The 15,549-nt window shown below is 55.6% G+C and overlaps 2 protein-coding genes and 1 non-coding gene across 3 annotated transcripts; 1 reads left to right on the forward strand and 2 right to left on the reverse strand.

Moving 5' to 3' along the window:
* Nucleotides 1-2,746: 2,746 nt before the first annotated feature.
* Nucleotides 2,747-3,265, forward strand: LOC129197013 (olfactory receptor 14J1-like; the record flags this gene model as incomplete). The annotated part of the gene is made up of 1 exon (XM_054804981.1): nt 2,747-3,265. A coding segment is annotated over exon 1 (519 nt), but the record flags the coding sequence as incomplete, so codon positions are not given.
* A 5,676-nt stretch (nt 3,266-8,941) lies between these two features.
* Nucleotides 8,942-9,014, reverse strand: TRNAF-GAA (transfer RNA phenylalanine (anticodon GAA)). Its single transcript has one exon. It is a non-coding gene; the product is annotated as a tRNA-Phe (tRNA).
* Nucleotides 9,015-14,103: 5,089 nt separating this feature from the next.
* LOC129196911 (olfactory receptor 14J1-like) lies at nt 14,104-14,634 on the reverse strand (the record flags this gene model as incomplete). The annotated part of the gene is made up of 1 exon (XM_054804879.1): nt 14,104-14,634. A coding segment is annotated over one exon (531 nt), but the record flags the coding sequence as incomplete, so codon positions are not given.
* Nucleotides 14,635-15,549: the final 915 nt, after the last annotated feature.

Raw genomic sequence — 15,549 nt, forward strand, 5'->3', positions numbered from 1 at the left:
AACCTCTTGAAATGTTGCAAGGAGAAGTGGCCAGTCCTGCGCTGGGGGGAAAAATAAGCCTGGACCCGTGTGTCCCTCTGTGGGGCTTCCTGTTGTAGTCAAGCGGGGAGGAATGGAGAGAGTCCAGAGGAGGATGGCCAATATAGGATGTGGGGCCTCAAGCACATGCCCTGTCTGGGGAGGCTGAAGGACCTGAGCTTCTTCAGGCTGCTGAAGCGGAGGCTCAGAGCACCACACTCACAACCTGTGGCTACTTGAAGGAGGCTGTCAAAGATGCTGGAGCTTTTCTTCATAATAGAAAAAAAGCAGGAAAAAGGAAGAGCACCACAAAGTGTGGCTTGGGAGGCTGAGACAAGAAATGAGGAGAAGGAAATGTGACTCCAAGGGCAGTGCTGATGAGAATAGGGTGCCCAGAGGGAGTCTGGACCAGCTCATGGCTTTCTCTTTCAAGGAACAGCCAGGGAGGATGGAGCGATATCAGTAAGGCCAGTGAGATATTGGGGTGAAATGGAAAAAAGGATTGGGTGTCTTCAAAGAAAGAGGTGCAGGTGTGGGACACTGTAGGGCAGGCTGTATTGGACACTGCTGAGGGCTGTGGCAAGGCTGAAAGACCCCAACCACAGATGACCTCTGCATCACCATGGCTATGGCTATTGTCTCTGCAGTCAGGGCCTACCAGAAGGTGCCTTCAATTGATTCAGGAAGACCTCATGACCTCTTTGCTCCACCCAGCAGGGTCATGCCATAGTCCTGCTCCAGGCATTGCACATGCCCGCATCCCACTGCCCCAGGAAGAGCCCTGAGCAACATGTGAGGGACAGGATCTCCCTTCCCAGGGGAAGGGGGTCAGGGCTTGTCCATCTGGCTTCATTTAATGCTTCCAAATTTACTCAGCATCAGAGCCACCTTGACATTGGTTTTGTCTACTCATCATTATTGCTTCCAGTTATCTGCTCTAATGAGCCCCTGGGGAGGCTTTGTCAGTGATGGCCCTCAGGGGGACCCATTAATGCTCCAAGAAGCTGTGGAGTTTGCATCGGACTGTGACTTCTGGAGAGGTTTCATCAGCTTCCTCTCAGGGTCTGAGCTTCATGGACTCATCCCCAAACCTACCAGAGGGGTCATTACCATGCCGCCTTGGGCTGGTCCTCTGCTGCTGCTCTCCTGGGACAAAGGGAGCTCATGGCAAGTGGGCAGTGCTGCAGAGAGACATCTCTGGCCAGGAGCAGCTCCTCTGCAGAGCACAGCAGGGCTGAGGGTGCTGCGAGAGGAGTGAGGCAGAGAATAGGAGGATGCTGAGAGCTCAGCATGGGAGAAATCTTCACAGCCCTCTACACGGTAAGTCTCTGGGTGCAGGCAAGTGCCACTGCGGTTCGTGAAGGGTTCTCCTCAAGCTGTCACAGGTCACAGCCTATAGGACCTTTCTCCAGTGCAGAAGAGGTAAGGGCATCCTCCAGCGCAGGGTTCCCTGCAGCACGGTCAGAGGGACAGAGCATGACGGCTGCCTTGTCCCGGGGTTGGCTGCAGGGTGTGAGGGTGGGTGTGCAGCCAGGGGTGCCCAGTTGTGTCCTGCAGAGCAGGGTCCCTGCAGCCCAGGGGCTGTGTGCCGGGGCAGGGACTCTGCCGCCTGCCAGGGTCAGCACTCAGCCTGCCCGGGGAGCTGCCCAGGGCACTGCAGGGAGAAGCTGTGGGTGGAAGGAGAGATCTCTAGCAGGGCAGGGTCCTTCTGATGTCAAGAGGGTGCTGCGTGGGTCAGGGCTGCTCACAGCTCCAGATCACTCCCAGCACATGTCCCAGGGGACTTCTCAAGAAGCACATCAAGGCAGGGGCTACCTGGAAGGAAAGGTGCTTTCCAGAGTCTGTGCTTTTCCAGTTTCTTGTGGTGGTGGTGCACAAATATGGTCATGGAGCTCTCAGGGTAGCACCACAGTGCGAGACACTGACAGCATTACAGCCATTGGTCAACACCTCTTCAAGGAACCTGATAAAGTCCCTTCACTCACCTCAGCCTCCTCCTCAGGTGGGAAAGGGGTAACGGGAGCAAAATCAACAAAACAAACCCCCACAGTTCTGTTCTGCACTCAGGTGAATTGGGAGTGACAATGGTCATATCTCTATTATATCACGGGTAGATTTAACCTGTGATCACTCCTGTTTCCTCTCTGCCTGTTGCTGCACAGCAGGACTGACTCCTCTGGAGCCCACAGAAGAGGCCCTTGCTCTACATTGCACCCTCAGCCAGCACAAACCAAGGATCATGCCAGGATCTGCGTGAAGACAGAGAGAGAACACTTGTGGTTGCTTCTTGTGACGAATGGAATAGGTTCTGCTCACAGGTGTCTGTCCTAACCCTTCACTGCGTTTCCCCCTTGGATAGTGCCCTTGTGTGCAGAGGGAGCAAATGTCCAATGGCAGCTCCATCACCCAGTTCCTCCTCCTAGCATTCGCAGACACATGGGAGCTGCAGCTCTTGCACTTCTGGCTCTTCCTGGGCATCTACCTGGCTGCTCTCCTGGCCAATGGCCTCATCATCACTGCCATAGCCTGCGACCACCACCTCCACACCCCCATGTACTTCTTCCTCCTCAACCTCTCCCTCCTAGACCTGGGCTGCATCTCCACCACTGTCCCTAAAGCCATGGCCAATTCCCTCTGGGACGTCAGGGCCATCTCCTACACAGGATGTGCTGCTCAGGTCTTTTTCTTTTTCTTTCTGATCTCAGCAGAATATTTCATTCTCACTGTCATGTCCTATGACCGCTACGTTGCCATCTGCCAACCCCTGCACTACGGGACCCTCCTGGGCAGCAGAGCTTGTGTCCACATGGCAGCAGCTGCCTGGGGCACTGGGTTTCTCTATGCTGTGCTGCACACGGCCAATACATTTTCTATACCACTCTGCCAGGGCAATGCTCTGGACCAGTTCTTCTGTGAAATCCCCCAGATCCTCAAGCTCTCCTGCCCACATTACTACCTCAGGGAAGTTGGGCTTCTTGTGGTTAGTGCCTGTTTATTCTTTGGCTGTTTTGTTTTCATTGTGCTGTCCTATGTGCAGATCTTCAGGGCCATGCTGAGGATCCCCTCTGAGCAGGGACGGCACAAAGCCTTTTCCACGTGCCTCCCTCACCTGGCTGTCGTCTCCCTGTTCATCAGCACTTCATTTTTTGCCTACCTGAAGCCCCCCTCCATCTCCTCCCCATTTCTGGACCTGGTGGTGGCAGTTCTGTACTCGGTGGTGCCTCCAGCAGTGAACCCCCTCATCTACAGCATGAGGAACCAGGAGCTCAAGGAGGCCCTGAGGAAACTAATCCAATGGACCTTGCACCACCAACAGTAATTTGTCTCCCCTTCTCTGCAGAGTTCCCAGAACATATTTTAGGCCAGTACTCTGTTTTTTTTTTTTTTTTTTTTTCTCTGATAATCATAGTTAGAGGTAATTGCTTGGGTTCATAGCACTTCTCTTGAGGCTCTGTCCTGTTGTGTCTGATCCTTGAAGAACCATGTGTCTCCTTTTGCCTTCCTAATAGCCTCTCTGCAATAAAAGGGGATCTCCTGAGGGAGGTGCCTGCAGCCTGGGCTCTCCTTGATACAGTTGTGGCTAAGAACAAGCCAGAGGAATTGGACTTTCCAAGTCTCTTCCGCCTTGTTTTCTCCTTCTGTTTGGGGAAATAATCTCATGGTATCACTGTTAGACACCAAGCACTTAGTTGAAGGCTCTCGTCTTGGTGTCCAGGGGCATTGGAAATGGTGCACAAGCTCCCAGTCCCCTTCCTCAGGCTGTCACAGGTATGACGGGGCTGATGGCAGAGGTCCATCCACGTGGAAAGGAATCTGGTGTGGTCAGGAGAGGATGGGGACACTGCAGGTACTCTGGGGTGGGAAGTGAATGGAGACTCAGAAGGCGAAAGACCCTGAGATGAAGTCCCCCCAGGGCAGAGCACTCACTCCAGGTACCCGCAAAGAAAGACTCTGCAGTGCTGTGGGAGTCCGTGAAGATGCAGCAGGCACAGGGCAGGAGAGTGGAGAGATGCAGGAGGTGCCTGAGGAGCCGCAGGGCCAGGACTCTGCTGGTGTCCTGGGGAGCAGGGCTGGCGGGGAGGCAGAGTGGGGCAAAGGCGGTCAGGGCTGGGGATCCCCTGCAGCGTCAATGCAGGAGAGGCCGAGAGGGAGTGGCCTGCGCTGGCACTTGGGGCCAGCTGCAGGCCTGGGGCTGATGGGGAGGCTGAGCCCCCCCTCTGCCTCCCAGCAGCTGCTGTGCCCTTCCGAGGGGCTGGGGCTGTGGGCTGAGTGCCCAGAGCTCTGCAGCAGCCCAGACTGCCAGCCCAGACTGGGCTGCTCTGCTGGGCTGCACTGGGGAGAGGGCAGGGAAGGTGGGGGAGAGCCGGGGAGGGGATGGGCTGGACTGGAAAGTGCCCAGGACAGGAACAGCCTGACGTTATCGGAGCTGCGTGACCCTCCAGGGGGAGGACCCGCTCCAGTGGGCCTGTGGAGCAGAGCCTGATCTCCTTGAGAAGGAAGCAAGTCATCACAGGTGCAGGAGAGAGGAGCTGCTCTGTGCCATGTTCCCTGGACACGCTGGGGAAGCTGCCCCAGGGCAAGTGGGAGAAACCACCCCACGCATCGTCCATTTCCCTCGCTGGCCATACACCCAGCCCTGGGGAGGGACCTTTGTTGTGGGGCCAGCTCTGTCCTCCTGCTGGGCTCAGTGCCTGTCCTGTGGCACGGCCAGCCTGGTGCCGTCTCTCTTCTGTCCCACACCCTGCAGATCCCACCGCACGGCTGACTGCTGACACCTGCATGGGACACGACTGAGGTTGTGCAGGGGCAGGTACTGGTGGGGGGCTGCCAAATGGAGGGCTGCTGCGGGTGGAGGCATGGAGGGCTGCCATGGGGACTGTGCTGCTGGAGACGTTTCCCCATCCCATGAATTCACCCTGCTCTATCTAGTGCCTGCACTGCAGGGCTGGGGGGCCATGTTGGGCAGCAGGGCTTGTCCAGCCCAGCTGAGGAGGTCTTGTCTTCTTGCCCCACGCTCTCCAGCCTGGGTTCCGGGTCAGGCTGTGGAGCTGCAAGAGCCCATGTTCCCTGGGGAATATTCCTGCTGACAGAGACATTTCCATCCTGCCAGCCACAGTTTCCAGCAAAAATGGCTCCCTGCAAGGTCCCGTGATGCACCCCAGAGGGAGCGCCCATCTCCTCACCCTGGTGTTCCCCAGCTGCTCTTTCCTCCAGGCCCTGCCTGGGCCACACTGGTTCCGTGGCACAGAGGCCATGACAGAGCTGCTGTGTTGGGGTGAACCCTGGGCTGTGGCCCCACAGAAACGAGCCCTAAGGTGCCCACGGTGCCCTGAACACCCCATCCAGCCCCAGGGGGTCTTGCGTCCCATGGATCACCTCCCACAGTGGTTAGGAGGCAGCTCCGCTGCCCACTGTCCTGGCACAGGGTACAGAGGCACTTGCTGGGGCACACGGGGCTGGGATTGCCCCTTCCCTGGCTCTGCCAGGTCCCCAGTCTCCATGAGCTGTTCCTGCTCCCTTGGGCCCTCACAGACCTTGGAGCAGTGCTGGTAGATCCCCAGAGCTGCCTCCTTCCTGGGCAGGGACTGTAAGGCCCCACGGCAGCCCTGGGACCCCCTCGTCCTGCTGCACTCCAGCCCCCAGCCCTGCCCTCCTGCTGCCTCCCAGGGGTGTCAGTGAGGGTTTGTGTTGGGGCAGTACCTGTGTGCAGGTGCAGGGGGGATGAGAGCAGGAGCAATGGGGGGACCTTTCCCTCAGTGCTGTGGGAGGCAGAGGAGGGAGAGTCCAGGGGAGGGAGAAAGGATCCCCAGGAGACATGGGCTGCTGCCCAAAGCCATCATCCAGCCCCTGGTGTGGGAGGCTGCTAATTTGGGCACATTTCCATGGCAGAGGGTATTTTGTGTCCCTCCCCTAAAGCCGGCACTGCTGGGAGCTGAGCCAGGGTCCCTCTCCCTGGGCTGGGGCTTTCACCTGCCCCAGCTCCCATGGGCAGAGAAATGACTCACGCAGGAGCTGGGTAGGGACAAGGGTTTGACACTTGGGCAGGAACCTGAAACCCAAACTGCCCTCCCAGGTCCCACTGGTGGGTCTTCAGACCCCTCAAGCTCTTCCCTGATGGGCTTCTCTGCTGCAGACCAGAAGGTGTGTTGGGTGTCCATTGCAGGGGAGCAGCCCCAGGTGGGTAGCACTGCAAACAGCAGGATCTGGCCCTAGAGCAGAAGAGGGGAGGAGGCAGCTGTCACCAAGAGCATCTCCCACAGCAGCGTTGCCCCATTCCTTGCTGGGAGCTCCTCCACCCCTGGGGTAACCTTGAGGGGCATGGGGAAAGCCCAGGGTCACATACCTCTCTGCCCTGATCCCTAGAGCTTTCCTGCTGGCAGTCCCTGGCCTTGTGAGATGCAGGGCTGGAGCCTCCCCCAGTTGTAGTTTCCCAAGGGATGGAGGCTGTGTTTGCAGTGTCCATGTGTGTCACCCATGATGATGAACTTGAGGGTCTCTCCCTGACAACTCTCCTCTCCTGAGGGCTTTCCACAGCTGTGCTCTGCCCAGCGTGGGTCAGCAGTGCAGAGGGTTGGGGTCTCACCATCAGGCCCCTTGTGTAGGTCCTGGGGAGCTGCTGCAGGAGCAAGCACAGATCTGGGGTACACTGATGATCCCGCATTGCTGCAGAGAACAGACCCAGCCCTCAGGGCCAGACTGTTCAGGCCCCAAAATGCCCTGAAATGGGCTCTTTCTGCTCAGGCATTCTGCCCCCTCACACACACCCCTGGGCTCTGTGGCTCATCTCCCGGAGGAGGAGGAGGAGGAGGCAAAGCTCTGCCAGGTGCCAGAGTAAGGGAGAAATATTACCCCTGGAGGAGGGCAGAGCTGGCAGGGAGGTGGCATGGGGCAGACACTGGGCTCTTCTCCCTGGTCCCTACCTGGGGTGGCTTGAGTCCGCAGCTCAGTGTCCATACTGGCACCAAACATCCTGTGTTCAGAAGATATCCCCACCCCACCGCCCTTCTTCTGTACTTCACTTTTATACTTTATTTCTCTGAATTTGGGCCCACCGTTGCTGGGGGGAACTGAGCACCCTGCAGTGGAAGGCCATGTCTCATGTCCCACTTTGGGTTGCAGGTGGTTTTGGTGGGGGAACAGCTGAGGCACCATCTCCTGGCCCTTGCTGCCTGTGCATGGCTTTGGACAGCCCTGTGTCTCCCTGATCCCACCAGCATGGGCTGCACGGAGACACCAAACCCCCAGGAACAAGAGGTGGGTACCAGCCCCAGCAGTCCCACCTCTGCAGGGCTGTGCCTGACCTCAGCACCTCTGGGTTCCTCTGCTCAAGGCAGTGGTGATGGCAGAGGGAAAAAGACCTGGAGACAGGGACAGGGTAAGAAATGCCATTCCACCAGCTGGGAGTCCCACAGGCCTGTCCAGGCTGGTCCAGCTCAGACACCCCTAGCTGCTGGCACAGGGGGGTGTTTCCCAGCTGGGATGGGATCTGCACCTGAGCTCAGGTCCAGCACCTCTGGGAGGTGGCTCAGCAGAGGCAGCGCACACAGCCCTCCTCACCCCACAGACAGGCCCTGGGTGGGCAGGGCAGGCCCACAGTGCCTGGAGAGGACCAGTGCTCCAGCTCCAGCCTGTACCCGCCTGAGGCTGGGCACTGGGGGAAAAAGCACCCTTGGAGATGCCGGGGATCGAACCCAGGACCTCCCACATGCAAAGCGGGCGCTCTGCCGCTGAGCTACATCCCCTTCACGCCTGCCAGCAGGACAGACACTCTGCTGCCGTGACATGTCTATGACAAGCACAGCCCTGTTGTCCCCTGGGTGCCCGGGGACCCTCTGCAGAAAACAGCATTTGAAGCCTCCTGAGATGGGGGAAGTCAGGACGGCCTCTCCACGGGGGCCTGATCCTGGCACAGGGATGCACTGCAGAGCATTGCCCCTTCCACGTCTCGGCAGGGCAATGGGGCAGAAGGAGGCTCTTGCTGCAGGCGCTGCTCCCACGCTCTGACCCACTCTGGGCTTGATGGAGAGGAGAAAGCCCCCGAGCCTCCTCTGCCACCCAGGGCAACAGCCGTCTGTCTCCCACCTGTCCCCAGCTCCACAGGAGGAGCAGAGCAACAGGGTGAGGGAAACACCCTCCCTGGGGTGAGGTGTCCCCAGGCTCTGATGGCACCCCAGGGTGTGCAGTGGGGGGACATGGGGACAGAAACCTCTCACGCCCTCATCCAGGTAGCGGGTCTCCCCCTGCACCCCCCTCCCCGACAGCATCCCTGGAGGTGGGGTGAAGGGCAGGCTTCCATCGCCCTGGGGCTGATGCCCAGAGAGGAGCACAGAGGTGTTTCATCAGTCATTGCAACAGGCGGGTCAAGGGGGGCAAGAAACTCTGCTCAGGACAGCGAGTGACTACACATGACGCCCATGCACTGCAGTGGGTGATCCTCAGCACGGCTTGGTCAGCTGTCCTGGGCACATCAGAGGTCTCGCTGCGACAGACCTCCAGAGGAAGGGTGCTGCCATTCAGGCCTCAGCTCCAGGGAGTGCCTCTGCCTGGGAGTGGGGGGGGACAGTGGCCTCTGGTCTGGGAACTGAGAACCAGGTGAAGGGGGGTGTGAGGAGAGGAGCAGTCTGTGCACCATGGAGAATGAGAAAGAGGAGAGAGACAGGGTCTTTGCAGAGACCGCGCAGTGGAGAGACCTCGATCCCTGTGGAGCAGGGAAGGAGGGAGAGCTGGAGACCACCCCAGAGGAGCACTGAATGGAGAGTCCTGCCCAGGGGGAGGCTGGTGCTGGAGGAAGGCTCCTTCTGAGCTGCAGGGCTGCAGCTACAGAGCAGGGACAGTGCTCTGGCAAGAGGTGAAGGAGCAAGCAGGGCTGGGGCAGGCTGGAGGAAGGCAGACAGGTCTGCAAAAATCTGAGGGAGAAAATGATTGCTGAAGCCCGGGGTTGAACCAGGGACCTTTAGATCTTCAGTCTAACGCTCTCCCAGCTGAGCTACTTCAGCCCTGCCCCAGCAGCCCTGGTCCCCATGCCACCCGTGCCAGGCCACAGGCTGGCACCCAGGAGGAGTGCTCCTCAGGGAGGTTCCCAGGGGAAAGCTGTGCCCAGCCCCGAGCAGAGGGGACCTGGCTCCTCCCTGACCCCAAGGCCAGGTGGGCTCCAGCTTTGGTGGAGGCCAGCTTACACTGGGCGTGCCAAGATGTCTGTGGGCCTTGTACAAACGGGACAGTGGTGAAGGTAAATGGGCAGACCAGGCATGTGCAACTACAAAGGCTGCCCGTGGAAGAAGCGTGGGGCTGGTGGAAGACCTTACCTCCTTCCCCAGGGAAGGCCTCCTCCCACCCTTTTATCCCTGGCTCCACTTCACTCACTCCTTCATTCCCAACTCCTCTATCTCCTCCCCGCTGAGCAGGGCAGGGGGATGGGGAATGGGGGTTGCAGTCAGTCCATAACAGTTGCTCTCTGCTGCTCCTTCCCTCTAAGACTTTTCCCATGGGGTCCCTCCTATGGGCTACAGTCCTTCAAGACAAACCCGCTCCAGCATGGGCTGTCCTCCATCCAGCATTCTTTCAGGAATTGTCCAACATCTTCAGTGTTGGGTCCTTGACGGACTGCAGGGCTTACTTTCCCCACCGTGGTCTTCTCCATGGGCCGCAGGGAAATACCGGCTCTACTCTGATATTCTCCATGGGCTGCAGGAGACTATCTGCTCTTGTGCCTGGAGCACCTCTTCCCCCTCCCTCTTCACCAACCTCCGTGCTTGCAGGGCTGTTTCTCACATTTTTTCTCCCTTACTCCTCTCCCATTCTGGCAGTTGTGTCCTTTCTTAAATATGCTTTTGTAAAGGTCCCACCAGCTTCACTGATGGGCTCGATTTTGTGCAATGGTGGTCTGCTTGGAGCCTGCTGGAACCAGCTCTGTCTGGCATGGGGAGGCAGCCCCTGGTGTCTTCTCACAGAGGACACCCCCGCATCCTCCCTGCTGCCAAACCCTGGACACCACCACCAATACACAGTGTAAATCTTTGTCTTGCTGAATGACATCCCCTTCTTCTTCCCTCATCCACAAATACAATTTACTCGCTGGGGAGGAAGAGAGAGAACAGAGAAGGCCTTGATGCTGTGCAAACATGGTTCAGCAATAGCTACACCATCGGTGTGTTGGCAACTCTGTTCTGATGACAAATCCCAAACACAGCACCACGGGGGCTGCCGTGAAGAAAATTAACTCCATCCCAGCCCAAACCAGTACAGTGTGCCTGGAAGAATGTTTCCAGGATTAGCTGCTCTATCTCCTTCCCAGGGAGAGAGGTGAGGCTGACTGACCGGTAGTTCCCTGGGTCCTTCTTCTTGCCCTTCTCAAAGACAGGAGGGACATGTGGTTTCTTCCACTCTTTGGAGGACTGTATTGTGTGCGCACACGTGAACTGAGGCAAGAGGACTCCCACCACCTGTGGGTTTGTGGCAGGTATGGGAGGAAGCTGAGTCCCTGTGATGGATCCACTCGGCTCCCTGACCAAACCAGCAGTAGTTTGGTTCAGGGTCCAAAGGAGGTAAAGGCCCAGGTGTAACCTGGCCAACAACTTCTCTAGTTCCAGTCTGGTCTCTGAAAACAGGAGCAGAGGGACATGGTGAGCATTGATGTATATGGGCTTGGAAACTGGAACACCCATCACATGATTAAGACATGAGTAACAGGTGGTTCCTCCAAGACTCATTTGTCAGGGAACAAAGAAAGTTGTGGGTACAAGGAGACTCATGCATACCTTTCCCATCACATGGAATTTGCCTATGAGCCAACCACTCTATTCCATAAATGTGGCAGCCTAAGGGTATCTTCTTTGAGCTCTCCCTGCTAAGCAGCTGGCTGCCCAGCAGTGATCTCTCCTTGAGCTGGGACACCTCTCAAGGTTACTCCTCGAGGCTGAGACCTCTTACCCACTGCAGATCTTTGCTAAGTGACTGATATCGTGCTTAATCTTGTGTAAGAGTGCACTAAGATTTTGTATTGGTGACTTTGATTCTGTTTTGGTAGCTGTGAATCATTGTTATATCCTCTGTGCAGTAAGGAATAGAGTGATCCTTGCCATCCGACTTTGTTAAGGTGCAGTAAAACCGCTTTTGCTGATACTTCTGGCGGTGGTTCTTTAATTGGTCTAAATCGCCCGTCTGTGACAAGCTAGTGTAGTCGGGAGGACTCTGGATCAGGATTTGTGACAGGAGACCTTATTGCAGGCATACAGTGTATAGGGCAGGCTTACGGGAAGAGGGAGACTTTTTACCAGGGCCTGTAGTGATAGGACAAGAGGCTTTTAAACTGGAAGAGGGTAGGTTTAGATTGAACATAAGGATGAAATTTTAACTGGTGAGGGTGGTGAGACAGGGGCACGGGTTGCCCAGAGAAGTTGTGGATGCCCTGTCTGTGGAAGTGTTCAATGCCAGGCTGGATGGGGCTTTGAGCAACCTGGTCTAGTGGAAGGTGGGTCCCCCATGGGGTCAGAAGTCCTTGAGGAGCCTGCTCCAGCATGGGCTTCCCACAGGGTCACAGCCTCCTTTGGGGGCAACCACCTGCTCTGGAATGGGGTCCTCCAAGGGCTGCAGGTGAGTATCTGCTCCAACATTAACCTCCATGGGCTGGTGGGGGTCAGCCTGCCTCACCATGGTCTTCTCCATGATTTGCAAGGGAATCTCTGCTCTGGTGTCTGCAGCACCTCCTCCCTCTCCTTCTTCCCTGACCTTGCTGTCTGCAGGATTTTTTCCTCACTGGTTTTTTTTCCTACCTTACTCCTGTCTCACTCTGGCATTTGTGCCCTTTCTGAAATATGCTTTCACAGAGGCACCACCAGCTTTGCTGATGAGCTCAGCTTGTGCCAGCAGTAGGGCTATTGCAGTGCTGGCTGGACTTGGCTGTGTAGGGCATGGGACAACACACTGTCTCTTCTGACAGGGGCTCCTGTCGCCCTTCCACTACTAAAAAAAGTGGATGTAGAAACCCATACAGAGCAAAATGCTTGGCCCTGCTCTTCCACTGTCAAGAACTCCAAACTACTCATTGGAACAGAGAAGGCCTTGACACTGTGCACGCACTGCTCAGCAATAGCTAAAATATGGGTGTGTTATCACCACTGTTTGGGCCACCAATGCAAAGCACCATATGAGCTGCTATGAGGAAAATTAACCCCATCCCACCTAGTCCCAGTACAATCCGCACCCTTATTCCACAGCATTTCCGTCATGCTCAGGTCCCACATTGACTGATACACCTGAGTGTACACATTCAGGATGTACACAATCGCCCAATTCCTGTGTTGTTGCATTTCTACACCCTACTCGAGCCTTTCCATTCTCTCTCTTTCTCGTTCCCACAATCCCCTCTTACCAACACTTGCAACTTGTACTCCGTACTTAAACCATCTTTACTTCCAACAGTCAGGTTTACACATCCTCATTAACCAGTACCCCCTGTTCCTTGACACACGCTGATATTGTTCACTCATTCCAGGCCCACTCCCTCCACCCCCACACGTGTCAATGACTTGGGTCCCATCTGCCAAAGTGATCACTCAGGACAGGTGAAGTACTCGCCCCATTCCTCGTGAGGATTGCCCGCTGTTGGTTCAAGTGGTTCCTGCTGCCTTGCTTCCTAGCACATGTAACTCACATCATGGAGTATTTTCCCCCAAGGTTAGATCTCCTTGAGGTACACACCAGATCTCCCATCCTTCCACATTACCCGCCGAGTACAGCCAGGTCCTTGAGCCAAGACAATCTCACAGATGGGCTTGCTTGTTCCCAGGGGAGGAGCAGCCCACACTGCCTTCTCCAGCCAGCTCCCTGTGTGCACTATGGGGACCTTACCTCCTCCCACAGTATGCGCAGGCTTTGTTTGGGCAGGACCAGGAAGGTTAGCAGATCCTCTGGTGTGTACCAGCTGAATGGCTTCTGCTAAACTGATCACCTGTCCAATATGACATGAGGCAGTGTCCCCGTGACTTTGGCCTGCTCCCTCAGCGTCCTTGGGTGAAGTCCCTCCCATCTCATGGACTGGCAAGGGTTGAGTTTGATCAAGTGACCCTAGATTTCATCCCCACCCACTGACGGTTGTTCTCCATGGGTTCTGCTTCAAGGTGCAAGGGCCTGGGAGACCTTGCTGATGAAGACTGAGCCAAAGGCAACATAGAGCATCTCAGACCTATTTACACCTGCTCTTGCTAAGTTCTGCAGCAGCCCTGCACTGTCTTTGTTTCTTCTTTAACTTCAGTAGTAACAGCTCATCTTGGTGCCATTGAGCTCCTTTGAGAGAGTCAACTGAATATCCTTATGGGCTGTTGCAGGAGGCCGTCCTTAGAGACCAGTGGTACTGAGCTCTGCTCAGCGCTCAGTACTTGTGCTCTGCCCTTCAGTGCTCCTGCCCATAAAATCCTGCAGTTCTTACTACCCTGTTGTCCATCCCGTAGTGAGGTCGATACTTCCCAGCTGCTCCATCAAACAGATGACAAGTTTCTCCTGATGACGTGGTTTAGGCCCAGCCGGCAGCTAAGCACCACGCGCTGCTCGCTCACCCCTACCCCGGCAGGATGTGGAGGAGAACAGAAAAACAAGGGCAAAGCCTGGAGGATTGGGATAAGGGCAGTTTACTGGGACAGCAAGGGAGAGGGAAAACAATCAACAACAGCACTGATAACAGATATTCACAATGGGTGATAACAGAGAACAATTTACCAATCCAACCACCGACCGACTAGATGCTCAGCCCATTCCAGAACCATGCCGAAAACCGCGCCACCCCCCCACTGCCCGACTAGCCCCCCTTTTATGGTGAGCATGATGTCACATGGTATGGAATAGCCCCCGGCCAGCTTGGGTCACCTGTCCTGGCTCCTTGTGAAATTAACTCTGTTCTTGCCAGAACCAGGACATTCGTAAAGGATCAGACACAACAGGACAGAGCCTCAAGGGAAGTGCTATGAACCCAAGCAATTACCTCTAACTATGATTATGAGAGAAATAAAAACCCAGAGTACTGGCCTAAAATATACTCCTGGAACTTTGCGGAGAAGGGGAGACAAATTACTATTGGTGGTGCAAGGTCCATTAGATTAGTGTCCTCAAGGCATCCTTGAGCTCCTGGTTCCTCATGCTGTAGATGATGGGGTTCAATGCTGGAGGCACCACCGAGTACAGAACTGCCACCACCAGGTCCAGGGATGGGGAGGAGATGGAGGGAGGTTTCAGGTGAGCAAATATGGCAGTGCTGATAAACAGGGAGACGACAGCCAGGTGAGGGAGGCACATGGAAAAGGCTTTGTGCCGTCCCTGCTCAGAGGGGATCCTCAACAAAGCCCTGAAGATCTGCACATAGGACAGCACAATGAAAACAAAACACCCAAAACCTAAAAACCAGCTTAATATAAGAAGCCCAACTTCCCTGAGGTAGGAGCCTGAGCAGGAGAGCTTGAGGATCTGGGGGATTTCACAGAAGAATTGGTCCAGGGCATTACCCTGGCAGAGTGGTATAGAAAATGTATTGGCCGTGTGCAGCACAGCAGTGAGAAACCCACTGCCCCAGGCAGCTGCTGCCATGTGGACACAAGCTCTGCTGCCCAGGAGGGTCCCGTAGTGCAGGGGTTTGCAGATGGCAACGTAGCGGTCATAGGACATGACAGTGAGAAGGAAATATTCTGCTGACATCAGAAAGAAAAAGAAAAAGACCTGTACAGCACATCCTGTGTAGGAGATGGTCCTGGTGTCCCAGATTAAGTTGGCCATGGCTTTGGGCACAGTGGTGGAGATGGAGCCCAGGTCGAGGAGGGAGAGGTTGAGGAGGAAGAAGTACATGGGGGTGCGGAGGTGGTGGTCGCAGGCGATGGCAGTGATGATGAGGCCATTGCCCAGGAGAGCAGCCAGGTAGATGCCCAGGAAGAGCCAGAAGTGCAAGAGCTGCAGCTCCCGTGTGTCTGCAAATGCCAGGAGGAGGAACTCAGTGATGGAGCTGCTGTTGGACATTTGCTATTTCTTGGCATGGGGGCTGGTTCAAAAAAGCAAAGGACGGGGAAAAGTTAGGACATCTTCCTCTAAGCAAAGCCACTCCATTTTTCATAGAAATAATCCCTATTCGAAATGCTTTTCCCTTCTCTGGTTTCTGCTGGCTGAGTGTGTGGTGAGGAGCTGAGGAGTCAGCTGTGCTCAGCTGCAGTGGGTACATGGAGCTGGTTTGTGACACCTCCAATGAAGACAAGTGATGTCAGCTGTAATCCACCTTCAATGGAAAAATTAAATCTCTGCACTCATGATTTGGAAAAGTGCGGGATACACAAGAGATTATTAGCATGTCCTTATAGGAATGTTATCTGTGGTTTTTATTTTTGACCATCACCTCTGGGGATTTTTCCTCTGAGGGTTAGAAATACACATTTTATCATGGAAAACGGGAAGAGTCTTGAGACAGTTCAGGCAAAAGGGCTCAGGTCTTTGTAGCTTAGTGCAGAGTTAGGAGAGCTGAGGTGTCCACTAGACTGCTAATGAAATTGATTCTGTTGC

Source organism: Grus americana, chromosome 27, assembly GCF_028858705.1.
Source record: "Grus americana isolate bGruAme1 chromosome 27, bGruAme1.mat, whole genome shotgun sequence".
In the NCBI taxonomy this organism is placed as follows: domain Eukaryota; kingdom Metazoa; phylum Chordata; class Aves; order Gruiformes; family Gruidae; genus Grus; species Grus americana.